Source organism: Pseudorasbora parva, chromosome 8 (genome assembly GCF_024679245.1).
Source record: "Pseudorasbora parva isolate DD20220531a chromosome 8, ASM2467924v1, whole genome shotgun sequence".
Classification (NCBI taxonomy): domain Eukaryota; kingdom Metazoa; phylum Chordata; class Actinopteri; order Cypriniformes; family Gobionidae; genus Pseudorasbora; species Pseudorasbora parva.
Window position 1 is genome coordinate 4961033 of NC_090179.1, and position 21474 is coordinate 4982506.

The window sequence follows — 21474 nt, forward strand, 5'->3', positions numbered from 1 at the left end:
GATTCCTGGCAGGTGTAACAGATGCATTACAAAGCATGTGACATGCCCTTCACAGAACAATGGGTTTAATTTCCCCCAAGTCTGTTAGGCAAACATCGGCCGAGTTTCCCCTGCTGAGCGGCCATCGGAAAAAAGGCTCGTCATTTTACAGGAATGAGAACCGCTGTAACTAGTTGAGGATCGATTCGTTGTGTGAGTGGTTGTAAGGAAGAAACCCAGTGATGGGGTGAACATTGTTATCCAAGAACTGATTTTGTTTTATTCCTCTGTTCGCATAAAAAAATGTGTAGTCCTCTAAAAGTCCATGCAAATATCTGGCAAGAGAGGGAAATTCCTCTTAGACGAGAGAGTGGGAAAGCAGGGTCTCTCGCTCTCCCTGTCTCTCCTGTTCTCTCTCGTCCTTCCCTCCCCTCTCTCCTGTCTTTTCTCCCTGCATGTCTTTTTCTCTTTCTCCCTCTCTCTCTTTCTCTCTCTCTCTCTTTCTCTGGCAGCACTCAGCTTTTTTGGCAGGAGTGACCAGAATAAAAACAGCAACACCAGACACAGAAGAGAAAAAAGTGCAATGATCCATCGAACCAAAGGCTTTGCCCTTTCTTAATTACGTCGTGTCCAGTATCATTTTCTTTTTTCCTCCCCTCTTCATTTTTTTCAGACATTTTTTGAAGTGGTAATTAGCTCTTGGAGAATAAAACCAGCTGATTCGGGGAGGGCCAGTGCATTTTGGAGCGAGATGGCTAACAGGAAGGCTGCGTTGCTCCTTCTCGGATTCTTCCTCACCATACAGCTGAGTCCTTCGCTACAAGGAGGTAGGTGGTGTGCACTTTGATGGCTCATATGGGATATCCTGAGAAACTTTACTGGCATAGAAGGGCTTCACAAGTGATTTTACCTGCACATTTTGAAGAAATCTGAAGTGTGCATTGTGCCGAATGGGAAGTTACAACATGCAGAGCAGGTGTTCATGTTTACTCATGATTTTACTCATGTACTTTCACTTGAGGTGATAGCATACTAATAACATGCAAGCAGTCATGCATTCAGAGTGTAATGAGTTTTATTACATTTGCGTATGCCTGTAAACATGTTAAAGCAATAACATCTTCCAGAGTCAACAATGCATAACATTTTTTATAAAATAAAAATTCAATAACAATTCAAAAGCATCCCTCAGATCTTGAGCGTTACAACTATTCCAGTTTACTGAGGAATCTGTTTCACATTAATGGGAAACTATCAGAGTTGTGACATTCACATTATGCATATTTAAATATGTTTTGCTTTTGCATAATAACATCCAGGTCGTTTTCAAACCACAAGAAGGATGTTTTATTTCTGAAAAGAAAGAAAACAATGATTTAAGAAATATAAATTAAGTATAGTATTAACAGTATAAGCAGTGCTTTGGTCAGTCACTTGATTCCCTTATTCGCCTTTTGTGGTAAATGCACATTCACATCACAGAGGCCTTGAAATGACTGAAAATGAATGTTTCGATGGTTTACACCATTAAGCTGAACTGCAGTCTCCAAATACTGTAGTCCAAACCATCCAATTCAGGCTGCAGAGATTTTACAACGAAATGTCATAAACAAGATCTCAGCTACAGATGCTAGCATTAGTTCTCATGCGTCTTGTGCCAGAATGCTCGACTGGGAATATAAATGTGGTGGTGTTGTTTCTCTTGAAGGCCGTTCTCTCGATCGTAGAGCACTTTGCTTAGCTGACGGGGAGGGTTGTGATGAGTTTGTTAATCGAAAACACAGCTCATGTGTACTGAATTTCGGAAGACTACAACTGGACTCTCTTTCTGTCAGCTTGTATAGACTTGAAAAATAAAAAACCTTCCCGGTGGACATTGATGTCCAGTGAGCCGCGCAAGTGCCTATTAGGTCAGTGTCTTTGGCTCTAGTCGCCAATGCTGTCGCGGTCTGCTCAGAGTCGGACTTTGCAAGTACGAAGGCAAACTGTGGTATAAATCCACGCAATATAAGAGGGGGAAATAAAAAAATGTGCAACTCTGCTTTGGCCCCGTCATTAAATTGCCGTTGTTTTGATGTTCTTGGATGTGAGTCTGTGCAATGTTTAGTAGTGATTGGAAAGGATGTGGGGGTCTGTTCCCAGTTTCCAAACAAAGCCAGAGTATTTCACAATGATTTATTTATTTTCACAAAAATACTTTCTTCGGCACTTGCTGATGTATGTGTTTCCAGGCTGTTCCTAAAAGAGACCTCTCTCAGCACCGTCTCACTGATGCTAAATGAATTTATTACGGAGAAATACTGCTCTTGTTGCCTGTGAGGATTTGCAATTGTAAAATGTTTTCCATAAAAGCCATAATGTCCGCATCTTAATTTCAGCAGTCTGCCATGTTCATTTTAATGAATGAATTTGAAGACATAAAACAGCTTGGCTATTTCCTCCATACGTCTCAAGCTCCATAACAAATTACAGTAAAATTGTATTTCCACTTTAGGCATTCTTCTACTATAAGTATAAGTAACTTCTAACTATAAGTAACTTTGCAACTGCATGTCAACTACCATAACTACTACTCAAATGAGATTTAGTTGACAGGCAGTTACAAAGTGACTTATAGTTAGCAGAATGTCAAAAGTGGATCATTGAAAGAAAGTGTATAATCTGTAGGGCACCTGTGATATTTGCATGCAGAGAGAGAGAGAGAGAGAGAGAGAGAGAGAGAGAGAGAGAGAGAGAGAGAGAGAGAGAGAGAGAGGGAGAGAGAGAGAGAGAGAGAGAGAGAGAGAGAGAGAGAGAGAGAGAGAGAGAGAGAGAGAGAGAGAGAGAGACGTCAGTTGTGAATGGGGATAATTGTTTAGAAATTACATTTCGCCCTCAATGCATTCATCTATTAAAAACCAATTACAGAGGGCCAACTCTGAACCTGGAGTCAACCCCCATGACCCCATAGAGAGTTTGTTCAGTGCTGTCTGCAACACATAAATTGCTTTCCAGGTGAATTATTATCAAGTGACCTCTGTACTGGACAGTTACCAACAATTTCATCTGAATTTAAAAGTTCAGAGACTGCAAGTCTGTTTGGACGGCTCGTGCAGGTGGAATGTTTTCTCTACTGGTGTGAGTGAGTTATGGGGCAGGTGGGAATTTCAGGGCCTTGGGAAGTTACTATGTCACCAGACACGTTGCTGTTTCTGCGATGGGTTAAACGAAACCTAAATGTCTCTCTTCTTCCCTTCTTGCTAAATGCTGATTGTCTTGACACATGGAACAGCCTCTGTCAGAGCTGAAGGAATGTCATTTCGGAGCCAAAAGGCTCTAATCATGCTCTACTTTGACCCTATGAAAGCTTTATTCAAGGGCACCCACGGTAAGACTCCATGTTAAAACATATAGTGTTACAAAGTATGCATGACTATTGTTGTTAAATAATGACCCTGTGCTTTATTGGAGCTGGCATTATGTCTAGTGTATCTAAATGTTTGATTGATTGTGTAAGCATACCTAAACATTTGGCAGCTACATCATACATAACATAAAGCCCATGGTGAAAGTACCAATTATCATGTGCCAAGTTTTCCCCCTCTCTCTCTCTCTCTTACCTACCCTCCTGTGGTAATTTATCACTCAGAAGTCTGTCATACATGTAACCGTATGACAACCAATCATTTTGTGCACTGTATCGGGTAACGGCCATTATTTTAAACACCATTACTGGTCGGCCATTAGTGCAGATGCTTCCAGTATAGCACCGCGCAGCAGACGGGCACCCAGTCTCTCTACCACAGCCAAAACAATTAGGCTATTTTATGTCGACCGCAATAAATGACATGCAGGCTATGAGAGAAGGGCCAGGGCTGGATGAAAGGAAAGTAAAGCAAGGTCTTGCCTTCCTTCTAGTCTTGTAAGAATTAAGAAACCCTCCGTTCACACAGCAAAGCCTGAAATAAGGGGAGCGCATTTTAAAAGGCACCACTTGGCGAAAGTCTCTCTGGCTCAGAACATCAGAGGAGTTCAATCCATTAGGTCTCCTCCTCATTGACACTCGGCTGGCTCCGCTTGAAGGTGAATGAAATCACCGCCAGATCAGATGGCACACCTCTGCTGTCAGACGGGATCGTGATGAATTGCTCCCCCCCTCCACGAATTCCCAATCTGATTAGCGACTCCTCCAGAGGTGCTTTATGGCGAACGTGTGCTGGGAGCGCCTTTGGACTCCATCCTGGAGATCTTGTTTTCCAGTGCTGGCTGTACTCGCCTGCAAGGAATTAATGTCTCGTGGTATGTCTAGTGGTGTGTTGATGGATTTGAATGGAGTGTTTGCCATGCTGTCTGCTGACTGGGACCACTGTTAACACTGTAATGCCTGTGATAGACAATGCATACAATCCTTTTTGGTGCTGGTCTCGCTGGTGGCTGTACATGCATGATTTTCACCAGCAAAATTACACTGGAAAAATTTCCAGGAATGTCCAGGGTTATAGAGTATAATTTTATAAATAATTCCCTTCATCCAGCCACTGTAGTCAGAAATGTACAGTGAAATTATTCCATGCTTGGTGTTTTTCTTATGAATTACTGTTAATCTACAGCAGAATAATGATGACATCCCAATAATGTACTGCCCTTGTTTTACTGTGAATTCACATGATACAGTCTTTAATCATGCCACTGTAAGAAATTATATTTGTTTAGTCCTGGAATTGTTTTGAAGTCACCATGATGGTGATCAGTGTTATGGGTCCTGCACACTGTGCAATTTTTTCAAAATCCTTTGCGAATGTTCCTTGTCAGACTGTACGAACACGATCCCCGATGTAAGCCATGTCACACTGTAAGATCTCAGTTGGCATTAATGTCAGACTGTACGATAGTCAAGGCGCGCTAAAAACGGACACGCACAAGAAAACTCATCCTGTGTTTTATATCATCAATGAATGACACGTTTGGTGACAGTGAGCTGCATTACATGCGGGACTGAAATGGCGGCTACAAAGAAATCTCTAGCTCTCGTTTTGGTCATAGTTTTTTTTGAAAAACGGAGATATTTGACTGTCGTCGTAGGAGAAGTCACACTGCAGGATTGTGTGCCAAATCTGACACTGCCAGAATTTCGTCTGAGGTAAAATTTGTTCGCAGCGCTCATTAATCGGCTGCCAGTGAACATGTCAAACTAACGACCAAAGACGTCAGATTTCAGCCTAGGATCAGAGGAATCTTTTAGGATTTGCTAAATTTGTCTCAGACGGCCAAATCGTGGGCAAAATCGCACAGTGTGCACCCGGCTTTACATTTGCTTGGGATTTTGGAACTTGTGATCTAACCAAGTCAGAAGTGTGACAAATGAAAACATTTTTTTTTTTTAAATGATAAGCTAGAATATATAAAAAGCTATTTGCCTGCTTGAAGTTAGTCAAACTATACTGCTATTAGTGTTGTTTCAGCATAAATATTTACCAATTTAAAATTCATTATAGTTCATAGATGGTTATTTCACAATAGTAAAGCAGCTGCTGAGATTTATCTTTCAACAGAAGATGTTTTTCTTCCATCACCTAATGATGCACAGACATCAATACTCGACATACAAAACACAACAATGATGACACTCAACAAATAATAATAAAGATCAATTCTGAACATTACAAAATAAACAACTAACAAAACTGTTAAAAGTGAAGTAAAAGTAAGTTCAGCTGCACAGATAAAACCAACAAGCATCAAGAAACTCCACAGCATAATCTATTCATGCCGCACTGCATGCTGGGTATCTTCATAGTACACATGCACTGTAGAAGTACAGTCTGATATTCCAGTGCAGTCAGACACAAGAGAAGTCCAACTGAGGAATTACTGTGAAAGTCATGCAGATATTAACCTGGAATATACTGTCATTTCACACACGTTTTAACAGTGTATGCTTGATAAGGTAGTTCTGAGGAAACCAGTGTCTAAAGCACAGCATCTGTTGGAGACTGGCTATATAGTGAAGTTTTTGAAGAATTACAGATAAAGGACACTACAAATGTACAAGCCTGCTGAAGAAGAGATAAGCAAAAGCATAGTTCAGCGAACATACCCATCCCATTTGAACCCTCGCTCTGGTTCGGGTAGCCTGAAATACCTCCCATGTTTCCTGCTCTTCAGTTAGCAATCCAGCATATGTACTTGTTGACTGATGTGATACGCTCTAAGTGGCCTTGTATAGACAGAATAGCGTAGGCCTGCAAAGAGAGGGCCTCTGTAGAGTGTTATATCGTGACCTCAGCTCTCAACGCCACGCTCTATTGGGCTCCTGCAGGGTTGGCAGCAGCTCTGTAGGAATGCTAGCAAAGATAAGCGACTTCATTTAGCTACATTAATTTATACCTCCAGGTCATTCACAGTCTGAGGCTGTTAACAGATCTGACAGTTCATCTACCATATCTTTGGCATTTTGAAACACAGCTCACTTGCCACACTCTCATATACCCAACGGTCACCAGTCCATCACAGGATGGCATTGCTGGGAAATCATCAGATATCAAGGCCGTTCTGCTGTAAGGTGGTGTGAACTGTATGTCACATTTTTAAATTTAAATTTCTCGTAGGAGTAATCCTTGAAAAGGAGACTGGAATATGGACCAGTCGTACTTAAGTTTTGCATACACATCTAAAGGGAAGTGCTTAGGATAGATGGCATGTTTATCTTTGTTCATAATAGTGTTAGCAGCTATTCAAATGAGTTAATGACAGCCTCAATGGTCTTATTTACAGAAAAAGGAGTTTTGTCTGATAAAGCTGTCCACCTTTTAACATTTCTTAAAATTGTAGAACCAATAATATTGTTCTAGAACCAATAATTACCTGGCACATTAAAATGTTATTTAATCTATAACCATAAATTCCAGTGAGGGTAAATGTCAAAGTGAGTGTCCCTTCTACTTCCACTAATAGGAGATAGAGCCAAGATTTAAACAAAGACCTGTACTTAAGCCAAATTATTTGTTCCGAAACCAGCCCGAATAGCTTTCATACCAGCCAATATCTGAGACAGTTCGGGGTAGTACATGGTTCCTGACTGGAATGTGCTTGGTCACAAGGTTAGTGCTTGATCAGATATGATCTTCCTACTGAGGCAGAAGACCACAGAGTGAGCCTGGAAATCAAGTCTCTATTTTAGAGATATTCAAAGTGGCTTATCATTTGCTGTTATATGATTCCACTTATGTGTTTTTTCGTTGGCATCATAGGCCCTGTTTAAATGATCTGAGCGCATGGTCTGAAGCGCACGGTGAAGGTGCACTTAGGGTATGTCTGAAATGGTCTAAAAGGGTCCTCCCTCATCTCGTAATAAATCATGGGTGTGTTTTGGGCACAACGTGCAACAAAGCAATGAGAGTCTTATCTCCCATTCCCTTTAAAAGCCAGTTGTGCTTGCACCATTGTGGATTAGCTATTTACATGGAGGAATTTGTGAGCCGATAGACTGAACGCTTCTCCAGAGAGGAATCCTTTTATTTTAAATATATAAAAATGTGTGTGTGCTGCTGCGAGGTTGTGTGTGTAATAATCAGAGTGTTCATGCGTTGTGCACTGCCTATAGGCTCATATTACTAACACACCCTTTAAATAACACACTAAATCCTGCACTATTGCCTTTAGAGCAGGTGTGTGTTGGTCAATGGTCAGTGGTTTTCAGTTCCTCAACACATCAACGCTCCAGCAATGCTCCTGAACACTCCTGGTTTTCAGACCAGCACACCCATGGGGGAACAGATGAGCCAGTGCGTTTGATATTTAAACAACGCGGAGCTGGACCTGAACATGAGAACTGTGACAGGCTGAAACGAGTAAACACTTACATCACTCCTGGCGTGGCATTGCACTAGGTGTATGATAGGGCCCCATATGTTCTAAATATGGAAAAAATGTTGAATCAGAAATTTGATGAACTGCATAGTTTGGGCTTTAGGGTTCAATATAGCATAATCTTTCTAAAAGATTAGATGCAAAGTGTCCACAAGCTGCTCGTTAAATACATTTTTGTATGTTTTTGTATGAACAGCATCATCATTTTCAGTGTTCCTTTTTGATTGGAAACTTTGGAATAATCAGCTCAACATTTGCTTAAGCTTTGTGGAACCTGTGGTGTTTCCCTTCCATATGAAATCTGTAAAGCATGTCTAATGGCAAATCCATTCCTATTACAATAAACCAACCGGCATGTGCTTCTGTCAGTTTGTAGAGATCGCTGTAGCACACAACTGTAGTTTCTCAACCCCGGTCCTGGAGGATCCTGACACTGCACATTTTGGAAGTCTGGCACACTCATTTCAGGTCTCGAAGTTTCTTCTAAGGAGCTGATGAAATGAATCAGATGTGTTTGATTAGGGTGATGTGCAGTGTTGGGGGTCCTTCAGGAGCAGGGTTGAGAAACACTGGCTATTTCATGGCCCATTGCTCATGCTGTTTACAGAATTCAAACCTTCCTAATCTTGCTGGATGTGATCTTTCTGGAGGAAGCTTGCGCTGATATATGGGAGAAGAAAAAATTGCATGGTTATCTCTGTCTGTGTCGTTTGTCAGGTTAATCGAGACCTTCTCAGCCAAGGGAGAATAGAGGCAAATCAGCCTTCCATCTCGCCTTTCAAACGACTTGAAAAATGTAGGACAGTCTGTGTATCATATGTTTATTTGCCTTTGCATTCCTCAAAGTTAACGCTCTCTCTGCACTACAGTTGTGAGACGCCGCAGCTCGGCTCGTGTCCAGGAGAAGGAAAGCAGGGAAGGGTGTTTCCCATCACAGAGATTTACTCTTCTAATTCTCAGGCTCACATCCTTCAGCCGTTCGCCATCCTCCTTTTTATTTTCTTCAAGATAGGAATCTAGTGTCAAGATGTGACAAAATGTAGGCTTACCTACCACATGCTCAGCTAAGCCTGCAGTCCTTGAGTTCAAAAGCATGAATGTATATAAAAACAGTTACAAAATCATAATTTTCAAAACATCCTCACGAACAGTCAGGCTCACATGTGCTCGTTTACAGGGTTGCGGCTTGTACCGTCTGCATACACTAACAGTCAAAATGTTGATTGTTTTGTTCACAGAACAACATTTTTGGAATTGGTAAGTTTTAATGGATGGTGAAGGAAAAGCATCAGCACCAGTGTCTAGCAAACATGGGAACTCTCTTGAAAAAGCATCCCAAGATGCAGCTCATTACACTGATTGATTATTTGTGTTTTGGTCATAATTTCCATGTCATTTCATAGCCTTGATGACTTTACTATTATTCTAAAGTAGTAAAATAGTTAAATGTGGAAAATAGTAATAATGAGTAGCTGTATCCAAACTTTTGAATGGGAGTATAGATTTATAATAATTTAGAATCTGCACTCACATTTCCACATGATGCTGTGTTGTGTGATGCATGTTTGAATACATTCATTAATTAGGAAATGAATAAAAGTGTTTTATTTCATGTGTCAAAATGATTTATCACATGCACAACTGCAGTGGTGTTGCAACATTCCTTTTAAAAAACGTAACTACTCTTCTAATTGGCCTTATTTTAAGACGTACTGTTTTGAGAACTGAGAAAGAAAGTATTAATCCAGAAAACAAACTAATATGTTCCAAATAACGCTGTAGTTGAACCTGTCAGTCATTTGCAATGGAGCGAGGTACTCTGAGTCATGCGTTCATTAATGTGTTGATTAGCCGTGACCTGGATGGGAATCAAGTCGTTCCACATAAAGACTGTGCAAATTTAATACCAGTCATTTATTTGCCAAACAAGTCACCAAAACAGCCCTAATGATTCCCTGTGCGTCAATTCAATGACATTTTAAAGTTTTATAACATTTATTAATTTATGTTGATAAATGTGACTGCAGTTATAAATGTCACACTTTTTCAGCCTTAAACACAAAACGGCCCTGGTGCTTCTTGTATTGTGCACATATGTAAGCGTTCATAATAGCTTTTTGCTTAAAGGGTTACTTCAGCGATTAGCATATGGCTTTCTATAAGTAGAAACCCTGGAGTATATTCAAATGATTGTGCTTTCCCCCTCATATCCCCCTGAGACAAGAGATTTATGCATTTTATTTCTGGAAAAATTCCTCCTATGATGCATCATAGGAGGAATGTTTGGCCAAAGGCTAAAGACTACAGCCAGCAGAGGGAGCCATTTCCGCATGTTTTGAACCCACTCATGGGGGATGGAGATCACACTCAGAGCTCAGCTTGCAGCCACAGGCACTCATTTAAACGGAGTTATGGTGAACAATGTAAGTCTTTTAACTTCTCAAATTAATTTCTATGACAGTTAAGCTTGCAAAGGCATGAACTGAACGCGCCAGACTGAACTCGCGTTGTGAATGTATGCCGCGAGTGTAGTCGCGATTACCGCAGCTCTCATCACAAGAACTCATTCAGCTCATTTATCTCACTCCTGCAGTTAGTGCTCAGTGCTGTGATACTCACGCGGCGACTCACTCATTATATTGAACAGACACGTTCAGTTTTTAATTGTAGTGTCTTCTCTAACTCAGTCACAGTAATCCAGTAGGTGGCTTTGGGAATGGCCTCACAGGGCAGCGAAGCATTCTGGGAATTGTAGGTTTTCATCCCTTATGAGACAAAAATACATTTTCAGTCTTTTATCAGTCTAGAAGGCACCAAATTCAAAATTAATTTCACATTTCTACTACATTGATGACCCAGTTTAAATACAGATTCATCTTCCCAGCGCTGAAGTACCCCTTTAACTGCATGAAGGCACCCAATGCGATAAGTAGGGCTTAATTCATTAAAGGGATAATGAAAAATGAATAGTTCACCCAAAAATGAAAGTTCTGTCATCATTTATAATGTTCTTTCATACCCGTCAGACCTTTGTTCATCTTCAGAAGACAAATTAAGGTATTTCTGATGAAATCCGAGAGCTCTTTGACCCCTCCATAGACAGCTATTTAATTAACACTTTCAATGTCCAGAAAGGCAGTAAAGACATTGTTAAAATAGTCCATGTGATTCCATTGGTTTAACCTTAATGTTGTGAAGCTATGAGAATACTTTTTGTGCACAAACAAACTATATTCAACAGTTTCTTCATGTCTGTGTCAGTCTCAAATTTTTGGGTGACTTTAATTAATGGAGGAAAGCAAAATGAGATTCACCCTGACTGACTAAAAACAAGGATCTACAATAATCATTAAACATATAATTGTGGGTTTGTAACTCATACATCAATTACTTTATCAGCAAAATGTATATTTAAACAGAACTGAAGCATTTTTGCATCATATCGTGATTCTGGTCTCCTATCCGAGAGTTTCAGGTCAGGCTGTTTCAGTGTTGCTCATTGCACAGTGGCTCTAAAGGTCATCGAGTCCATGCTTGTTGCAGTCAGGTATCTTAGCACACTCTCGGCTCTCACCACTCAAACGGAGACAGGAAATCCTCTGTTTGATGCTGATATGAGGCTGTGACATGGTTGCCACAGGGATCTTTGACTTCCTGTCCTGCTTAAGGGTGTGTTCAGAGGGCGGAGCTTCTCTCTGCACTCAGCAACCAGCCAAAAGGTGATTGTATTTCCACTGGAAATCAGGGTCCATTCCCTCAAATGTTCCACTGAAGTCAAACACGGCCCATTGTCTGACACGCATCAGCAAGTTCTCTCTTGAATGTGTAATCGAGTGTCCATTTCATATGTTTAAACAGCAACATTTCCATTGTAAAAATAATCAAATGTGATTATTCATAATAGGAACATACTATTTGATTTGATTTGCCCTTTACATTAGGTGTGTTCGACATCGGCTGCGGCTGGATGCATGCGATCGGCGAGAGTAGCCGAGTGCAGGCGGGGAGGAGCTGCAAACGGAGACGTGAAGTCGGACACTTTCTGCTTCCCGTGGTGACGCTTGCACTGCGTTTGGAAACTTTATCACAGCTGAAGTTAAATAAATGCAATATTTCTCAAATACACAGATGTTTCAAATGACATTTTCATTCAATACTTTATGTACTGTTTAATAAAGTGTCTATTTGGACAAGATTAAAGTTCAACATATAAACATACACTATCAATGAAGTGTTGTCAACGGTTTTTATCAGTTTTAGTTTGATAAACATGATGGTATAACATCGCGGCTACATGAAAAGAGGTTTTACTGTTTTAAATAAATGATTTGTGAACATTAGCATAACGTAAGGTTTTAGAATAAACACAAAACGCACGTGATCGCTGTCATGCGGTGAATCGGCCAATCGTGGATCAGCTGTGTCATCATCAGAGCTCTTGCATCCACCTGCAGCCCCCCTTGAGAATCTGCAGCGGCTGCATCAGCCGGCTGCTCTCGAATCGCTCTCGCGGTACTTTGTTGACAGACGTCACAGTCACGTGCTGTCGGCGCTGTCTCAAGTCGGACAACATTTCTAACCGGCATGCACTGCTTCAAGTCAGCCGCCGATCGGTCTGCGCATCGCTAGGTGAAGTCGAACAAGCCTATTATCACTGGCTACCCCTAAAACCACATGAAGCATAGTTAAACATTTACTCAACAAACTATATTTTAAAGGGATAGTTCACTCAAAAATGAAAATTAGATTTTTATCTGCTCACCCCTAGGACATCCAAGTTGTAGGTGTGTTTATTTCTTCAGTTAAACACAAATGAAGATTTTTATCTCCAACCGTTGCTTGTATAATGCACGTCAATGGTGTGTATTTCTATGAGAGCCACTCTGAGAGTAAAAAACACAGACATATGAATCCATATTAAACCCTGTGGCTCGTGACAAAACATTGATGTCTTAAGACACGTTTTTTCTGCGATAAACCAAACAATATTTGTGTTATTTTTTTACCTAATTTCCGACAAATCTCATCTAGTTACAGCACCATTACTTACCCAGCACCATTACTTACGTCGAATAAGGTCAAAAAACTGGCGCAGTCATAGAATATTTACCTAGATGCCTCATTTGACTGATCCGCGCAGACACTAATGAGGAATATATATATATATATATATATATACATATATATATATATATATATATATATATATATATATATATATATATATATATATATTAGGGCCGGGACTTTAACGCGTTAATTAAGATTAATTACGCAAAAAATAAATAACAATTTTAACCACACTTACTTTTGCATCGCGGAACGTTTTTCAATGAATGAGTTTCGACGGACCGATAATACTGGAACACCAACTAGCGTTCACAACTCACGATATTTTTTATGTTCTATGGTCACGACAACAACAAACCATAGTGAACATGAACGAAGAAGCGGATGAGACCGCTTTGCTTGGCTCCGTGGATGGGAAATTTTGTTTTAAAAAACGAAAGGATGGAAGCATCGACAAGAGCATGGTTGTGTGCAAGCTATACAACAAGGAGTTAGCGTATCACCGCAGCACATCGAGCCTCAATTATCACAAATATGCTTTTGCTACACTTAATGGCAAACATTGCACTGGTCTGCTGGACTGAAATAAATAAACAATATTTTGTTGATTAAGCTTATGTATTCAGTCATTACTTAATGGTATACTAAAAATCCATGTAAAAAATTATTTCTCACTGTTCTCAGGCCAAATATTTATATGCAATTAAAATGCGATTATTTTCGATTAATTAATTACAAAGCCTCTAATTAATTAGATTTTTTTTTTTAATCGAGTCTCGGCCCTAATATATATATATATATATATATATATATATATATATATATATATATATATATATATATATATATATATATATATATAACTATGATCACGGCAGTATTTTGACCTTACTCTATAGAAGTAATGGCGCTGAGGAATACTACAGTAGATGAGATTCGTCTGATATGAGTTCAGTAAGGACACACACTGTCTGGTGAGATTTGTAATAAAAATATAATAAAGAATATTTTCAATATATAACTAATCAATATTTAACTGTTTTTATTATTATGCAGCCTGTTTTGTTTGGGAAATTCAATAATTTCCAATTAATTTATTTTGAGTAATTTTAAGGAAATTACAAAATTTGTACCTGAAAATCTCAGGAATTTAGAATTTTTATTAATTTAATATTTGTTTAGTGTCCCTAAGTCCCAATAGATGATTTCATACCAGCACAGTACATTTGGAATTCATGTATGTATAATATAAATGGATAATAGTAGCTTTAGGCAGTATCATTTAGTTTGCAATTGCCTTTTCATGTGTAGATATCTGATTAAAGATGCCAAATTGGCTAATATTAGCATAAAAACAAGAAATTAAACACTAAATTGCATTACACACTAAACATAGTTAAATGGGTTTTTACATGGATTTTTTAAAAATAAAAATGTTTTAATATGTTCCTTGAGTTTCACTTATAGCTTGTTTTTTTTTAAAGTTTTTTTAAAGTTTTATATATATATATATGGAAAGATGGTTATTTTCAACCCCCATGCTGACCCTCTGTCTGAAATTATCTTATTTAAGGCAATAAACAGCAAACGGACACTGTTATGAATGGCTAACGTCATTGCAGAGGAATTCTTATTAACTCCCACTCGCTTATAGTGTTGTGAACACATTATTCAAATAAATGCGTCATTTACAGACAAAGCGTTTGTGATGCAGCTGCTGTCAGAACCAGTCGGCTGCTTCATCTTTCAGCTAAAGTTTATTTGCGAACTCTCCAACACTGTTCCTCGTTTACAAAATGATCTTCAGTCAAATGCTCCGCACAAACATATCATCTTCCGGCGTGATCCGGGACGCCATTAACATAAACCATCCACTTTTTCCTGATTCTGGGTTCCTTCTGACGTCTGAACAGAATTGAGAAAATTAGTTGTTTAATTGTGACGTGTCCAAGTGAACGTTCTTTCACTCTTCCATTCGTTCTGTTGTCGGCAGACTCAAGCGCGTGGAGTGCGTCTGAAACTGAACACACATCTGTATGCTGTATCATAGGTATCAGTGTAAACAGCATCTGCGATTAAAATGGCTTGTATTTGCTTTTGACGCAACGCTCACATCCAGTGTAGGAAAATGTCAGCTGTTAAGCGACAGAATGCCAGTGGGCTATGGTGCAACGATATATAAATATTTGTTGTGTCTTGCTCTGGAGGTGGGCATATGCAAATGTTTTTCCTGTGTGACATCACAGATCCCACAATATCCGAACAAGCTGTTTTTGGAGCTTGGTTAAATGCTTTATTTATAATGAGGAGAACATTTTAATCTATGAAACTCACAGGATGTTTTAATGGTACAAATACATACCTTTTATGTGACAAAGGATGGAGGCCAATTCGATTTTTCTTGTCATGACCCCTTAAAGTCTTTCCCATAATGTGATAAAGTTCAGTTAACTGTTAATTATATCAGCAGTAAGTCATGAGGCCACATGCAGTACACGCATTCACCAATTTCAGAGAATTGGCCATGTGCTGTTTTTTTCTTTCTTTCTGTTTTTCAAACTTGCACTGCTGTGGAGGGAAAAGAAAACTCTGTTGGTATTATCGTGTAAGCTGAAGCTTTTTTTTTAATTTCCAAAAGCAAAAATGTAGCCTGCCTCAGACTAAACATTTTGTCACCCCTAATCATGTTTTGAAGAGATGAGATAATGTTCTGTCCTTGCAAAGCATGTGAAGGTTTCCTCTTGTTCAGAGGACATGATGACAGTATATGTAAACTTTCCACTAGCTTAATAAAGATCTCTGTTCCATTCCTTCAATGTCTCATCTGCAAGTCAATGCCAGGGCAATTCACAGCTTGCTTTTGTGGTTTTAATCTCCGCACCTTATCTGCCAACTGTGAATGATTCTTGCCATGTGTGGCTTTTTCTTGCACATGACAACTGTGGCCTTGAGTTTTTATTTTATTTTTTATAATAAAAATAATGAAAATAAAGCACAGATAATCTTTAACTGAATAATGACAGGCTCTTCGTGCAACTACATAATAAAGTCCCATGCTCGCTGCATTGCTGCTAATAAACACAAAAGAAGCTGGGACGTATGTATTTGATTAAATGGCCTTCGAGAAACATGCAAGACATATTAAAAATCTCTGTCATCGGAGGGTCTGTTCACATTCTCCATCACGATTTTATGATGCAAACCGGGGTCTGGCATCGAAATGTAACTTTATAATTGATGCCTGACTTAATAAGACCTCATGGGAAGTTGTTAGTAGTCATATAGCATTTTTTTCCCACCCAAACGTAACCTTCCCCAAGCTCAGGGCTTTATTTATTTGAAGTAGCCCACTCCCTGAGACTAATGTTCTCACCTTCCCTTACATTATTGGTAATCAGTGTTGGGTAAGTTACTCTAAAAAGTAATGAATTACTAGTTACTAAATACATCTTCAATAGTGTAATTAGATTACTGTACAAATGACTGTCTTCAACAAGTATTTCATTACTTATTACTAATTACTTTCCAAATCCAATATCAACCTTGAGTTAAGAGATTCAATGATAGACATGATGTGCCGACGCACAACTCACATAAAGATGCTAATTTTGCAAATGACTACAATTGCAGGTTTCAAACCGGGATGGCGACACAGAGGCCTATGGACTGCAGCTTTAACTCAATCCGCTTGCAGTCATTCTCTATAGGGCACTGCTGATTGGTTCCTGCTGTATCAGCAGCCAATGAGCTTGTTGCTCAACTTCAAATATTGGTCAGGGTTTGCTGTAGCAGTTGCAGCGCTTTCAGAAAGCCTACACCTTCCCCAGCTCCGCCTGTATACAGTACATCTGCTACTGTAATTGATGTATGCTATTGTACAGCAGCAGCGTATCTTACTTGCTCACAACAGCGTGTCATTATTTATTGTCAATTGCAAGTCTCGAGCAAGTCCCAGCAGCTGCGAAACAGATCTATTCCATTAAAGGTCCCGTTCTTTGCGTGTTTTCGAAGCTTTGATTATATTTGCAGTGTGCAATATAACATGAGTTCATGTTTCGCGTGTGAAAAAACAGTATTTTTCACACAATTGACTTATCTCTGTACAGCGCTGTTTCCTCTGTCCTAAAAACGGCCTGATGATTTCCTTGTTCTATGAAGTCCCTCATTTAGAAACACGTAATGAGTTCTGATTGGGCCAGCGCTTCCCGTGTTGTGATTGGACAGCAGCTTAGCACACTTTGCCCGGAAAGGTCCCGCCTCTTTCCATAATGGGGAGATGCAAGCGCTGAATGCGCGCTCTTCTCCACGTGGGAGAGCAACAACACCACGCCCCCTTTTTTGCGTGTTCTTGTGGGCGGAGGGTTAGTCAACAAACGGCTCTAGTGATGTCATTACATCCCTGCACTTCCTGCTGTAGTCCAAACCGGCCGTTCGCTGTAGGCTTTGAAAGGGAACTTCTGTTAAAGAAAATATCTCGCTTGGCATTGAACTTTGAGCTTTATAATTTTACAGGTATTATTTATGCTCTAACAGCAACATTACACACTAACTAAAGTTTGAAAGGTGGAATCGCGAAGAACGGAACCTTTAAGACAAAACATTGCCATATCCATTACCATGCCGAACACTAAGAGAGTTGTCATGACAGAAATGTCTGTATTTTCTCTCCACTGTTATGGTATTTTACAGAGGTGCAGTTCCATAATGAGCCTCTAGGGGTTTGTGATCCCTCATTTAAGAAGCACTGGATTAGTTCAGATTGACTATGGGACATCGCCATTTATAACATCAAAAAAATTGCATTTAAAATGCAATAATAATGTTCAACCAAAAAAATATATCATTCACCATACTATTTGCCATGTGCTTGACATTTTTTGGAAACAAGTGAAGGAGACATTAGCACATGTTAAGTCACTTAAGACACTGTCAAGGCAACATATGAGTTAATTTTAGACTATACAGTATATATATATATATATATATATATATATATATATATATATATATATATATATATATATATATATATATATATATATATGTATAGTCATTAATGCTCATTTTGTAAAAACAATAACTCAAAGACCAAAATAAAATGTGTGCTTTTAGGGGATTCATACACTGTTAAAAATGTTAGTGTGAAATGACAGTATATTCCAGGTTAATATCTGCATGACTTTCACAATAATTCCTCAGTAGGACTTCTCTTGTGTCTGACTGCACTGGAATATCAGACTGTACTTCTACAGTGCATGTGTACTATGAAGATACCCAGCATGCAGTGTGGCATGAATAGATTATGCTGTGGAGTTTCTTGATGCTTGTTGGCTTTATCTGTGCAGCTGAACTTACTTTTACTTCACTTTTAGCAGTTTGTGTTTGTTTGCTTTGTAATGTTCAGAATTGATCTTTATTATTATTTGTTGAGTGTCATCATTGTTGTGTTTTGTATGTCGAGTATTGATGTCTGTGCATCATTAGGTGATGGAAGAAAAACATCTCGTGTTGAAAGATAAATCTCAGCAGCTGCTTCACTATTGTGAAATAACCATCTACTAACAATTTTTTTTAATAAGAGTATTAATGGGTAGCTGCACTATTGTTCATTACTGTCAGGCAATATTATTGTCTTTTTGCCTGTGTTTTAGGTTGATGTTAGTAAGCTTTATAGAAGACAGATAGACAGACAGATTTCCAGAAAGTAGTCATGATAAGGACAGCAGTGCATCATAAAATAAGGTCATGGTATGAAAAAAAGTTTAAGATTAAGGATGATAAAAGCAGTCAGGGTGATGGCAGAGAGGAATACACCTCATAGATTGTTGTTCAAGTCAGGCATTTGGATACATTATAATATGCCAGTTTGATAAATGTGATCCATACTACAACCAGAGGTCAGGACAGATGCCTATTGTCCTTACTACACTGACAAGCAAATGCTCCAAAAATGATGACATTATACTTGTGGAAAGTGTGAGCTACACTGAAAAAGAAGAGTCGGGTTTTTTTCACGTGTGCTACAATCATTGATTTGGAATTCCAAGAAAGAAACAATGTTAAAGATTATGTTTTTTGAAACACCAAGACATGATTTCACACATTTTCAGGCAGTGAAATTGCATCTGTGTGTGATGCATGTGAATTTCAAATTTTATATAAATATATATTTAAAAAGGGATGGAAAATGCATTTGAATGTGTACATACAATTTTCCACTTTAAAAAAGGTCAAAGGTTGGATGTAGAAAACTAATAAATAAAAAAAAAACATTTTAGTCTTATACATGTAACATATAAAGTCATTTATTTTTCTAACTGTGATTTCACAGAGAGTTAAGCATGGTGGCACTAAGACATTTGTATCACAATCAAAGTGAGTTTGTCAGTAAGCTGATTATGCATAGCAGATTGTACGTTTTAATACTGCTGATGAACAATAATGAAGTCATTTAGCTGGTTTATGAGGTTTTTTTTTTTTATTTTTTGTTTTTTTTCAATGACTACATTACCCATCATCTTCTGTAGCATCAGTTCTGCCTGGAATGTCAATCCTTTCCTCTTCCTTCTGTTGAATTAGTGCTTAGTCCAGTCAGGAAGGGAAAGGAAAAAGAGAAAGACGTAAAATGAAAGTTAATTTGAATCTGACAGCAATCACATTTTTTACTTAACTTGAAGGCCGTGTGATTTCTGTGAGTCATTAACATCAGCAGCATGTCCAGTGAGATACTTTTCAAGGCCTTCAGCATTTTCCGAACCTGTTTCTTTTTCCCCAGAGACACGGCGTTCGCCTGAATTCTTCTTCTTGACTGTCAGCTAGGGCCGGGCTTGGGAAAACATAAAAGACAGACCCTGATAACTGCTCTTTTTTTCTCTTTTAGGGGTGTATGTACCACAGGGTTCAGCTGGAGGAGGACCAGGTGGTGCTGGATTGCTACCAGGTGCTGGACTTTACCCAGGTATAACCGATAACAGCCATGATCTGCTCACCACTTCGCGCATCATAAAGCCATGTATACCAAATGCAGACATGACGATTATGATTTCAATCAGAGCTCACAGAATGGATTTCGAATACAACATGCAATGCTATTCTAATGAGTTCTTCATGCTGGGAGATCTACTTTACTAGCTGCTAGGTATCTAAAACCAAACTCTTGAATGTCTAACAAAAAAGAGTTGCACATGCTTTGTGGTGCCGTCTGAGGTTGAGAGTAAAGCTGAACCAGTTCTTCTCGGTTACTCATCTGCACTGATAGTCCTGTAACTCTTAGTGTTTTTTAACAGGTGCTGGGTCGTCCCCCTACAAAGCAGCAAAAGCAGCAGGTAAGATAATTTTACTTTGACTGTGAGCACTGTAGGGTTATTTATCTCCTCCACTGAGACCAGAATGTTTAACATCATTCAGACTTTATTCACTCACTCCACCAACAAACCGAACAATCACTCACTTTATTGTACCTTAGAACTTAATATTAACGCAAACATTTTAATTCTTTATCCAACTTATCAGTGGTTAGGAATTATAGTAAGACTTTAGAATATGGTTCTATCATTAGGGAGTAACTACACAGGAACACATGAGTAATGCACTATTATCATTCTAGTAACTACTATTAACTAAAAAGAAACTCTGATTAACGAATCAGTATAGTGCTTAGTTCAAGATGGCAGTTCACTGTTATCTAATCAGTAACTACTATTTTTCATACCTCCCAGGTATCCAAAACTGTACAAAAACCCGGTAACACTTTAGAATCCGGTTTCGTCATTAATGAAGATAATACACTGGAACAAATGAGTAATGCAATACTAACCCTCTAGTAACTACTATTAAAGGGTTAGTTTACACAAAAATGCAAATTAGTCAATGATTTACTCACTCTCAAATCACCCTAGGTGTGTATGGCATTATTTTTTCAAACGAATAAAATCAAAGTTATATTAAAAATGTTCTGGCTCTTCCAAACTTTATAATGTCATAAATTATAAACTAAATAAATGGTTAATTACACATTAGAAAATAAATGGTTGTTTTGTTTGTCCGTGTTTTTGAAGTCCATAAAGTGCATCTATTTATCATGTAACTGCTCCACATGGCTCCGGGGCTTAAAGGGATACTTCACCGCTTTTTCATATTAAACTATGTTATTCCCTTAACTAAGATGAGTTGATACATCCCTCTCTCGTCTCTTAATCTCTCTGACCCGCGGTGACGATCTGATAGCATTTAGCTTAGCCCACTAAGCCCAGTTCGTTCACTATGGTACCAAACAGAGATCAAGTTAGAAGCCACCAAACACCTCCACGTTTTTCCCTATTTAAATACAGTTACACGAATAGCTGAATGATCAAGTATGGTGACTGTAACGGGGTTCCTTGATGGAAGGAAGGAAGCAGGAACCGGCGAACGTTTAACAAACTTTAATTTCAAAATAAATGAACAAAACGAAAGTAAACCGTGGGCAGCCCCTCACGGACGACTGCCCACACACACATAACAAAACATAAACAATACTCAACATAAAATCCAGGCCTGGTCCTCTCTCGTCTTCCGCTGCCTTCGCCTCTCCTTTTA

The 21474-nt window shown here is 38.8% G+C and overlaps 1 protein-coding gene across 15 annotated transcripts in view; it reads left to right on the top strand.

Annotated features, from left to right (window-relative positions):
• Positions 1-512: 512 nt before the first annotated feature.
• The window catches only part of elna (elastin a), a 129720-nt gene continuing 108758 nt past the window's right edge, over positions 513-21474 (top strand). For all 15 annotated transcript variants that reach the window (XM_067449957.1, XM_067449956.1, XM_067449959.1 and 12 more), the window contains exons 1-3: positions 513-806; positions 19778-19855; positions 20184-20222. In XM_067449957.1, coding sequence (XP_067306058.1) covers positions 731-806; positions 19778-19855; positions 20184-20222 — 193 coding nt within the window. In that variant the 5' untranslated portion in view covers positions 513-730. The remainder of the gene's footprint in view (positions 807-19777; positions 19856-20183; positions 20223-21474) is intronic.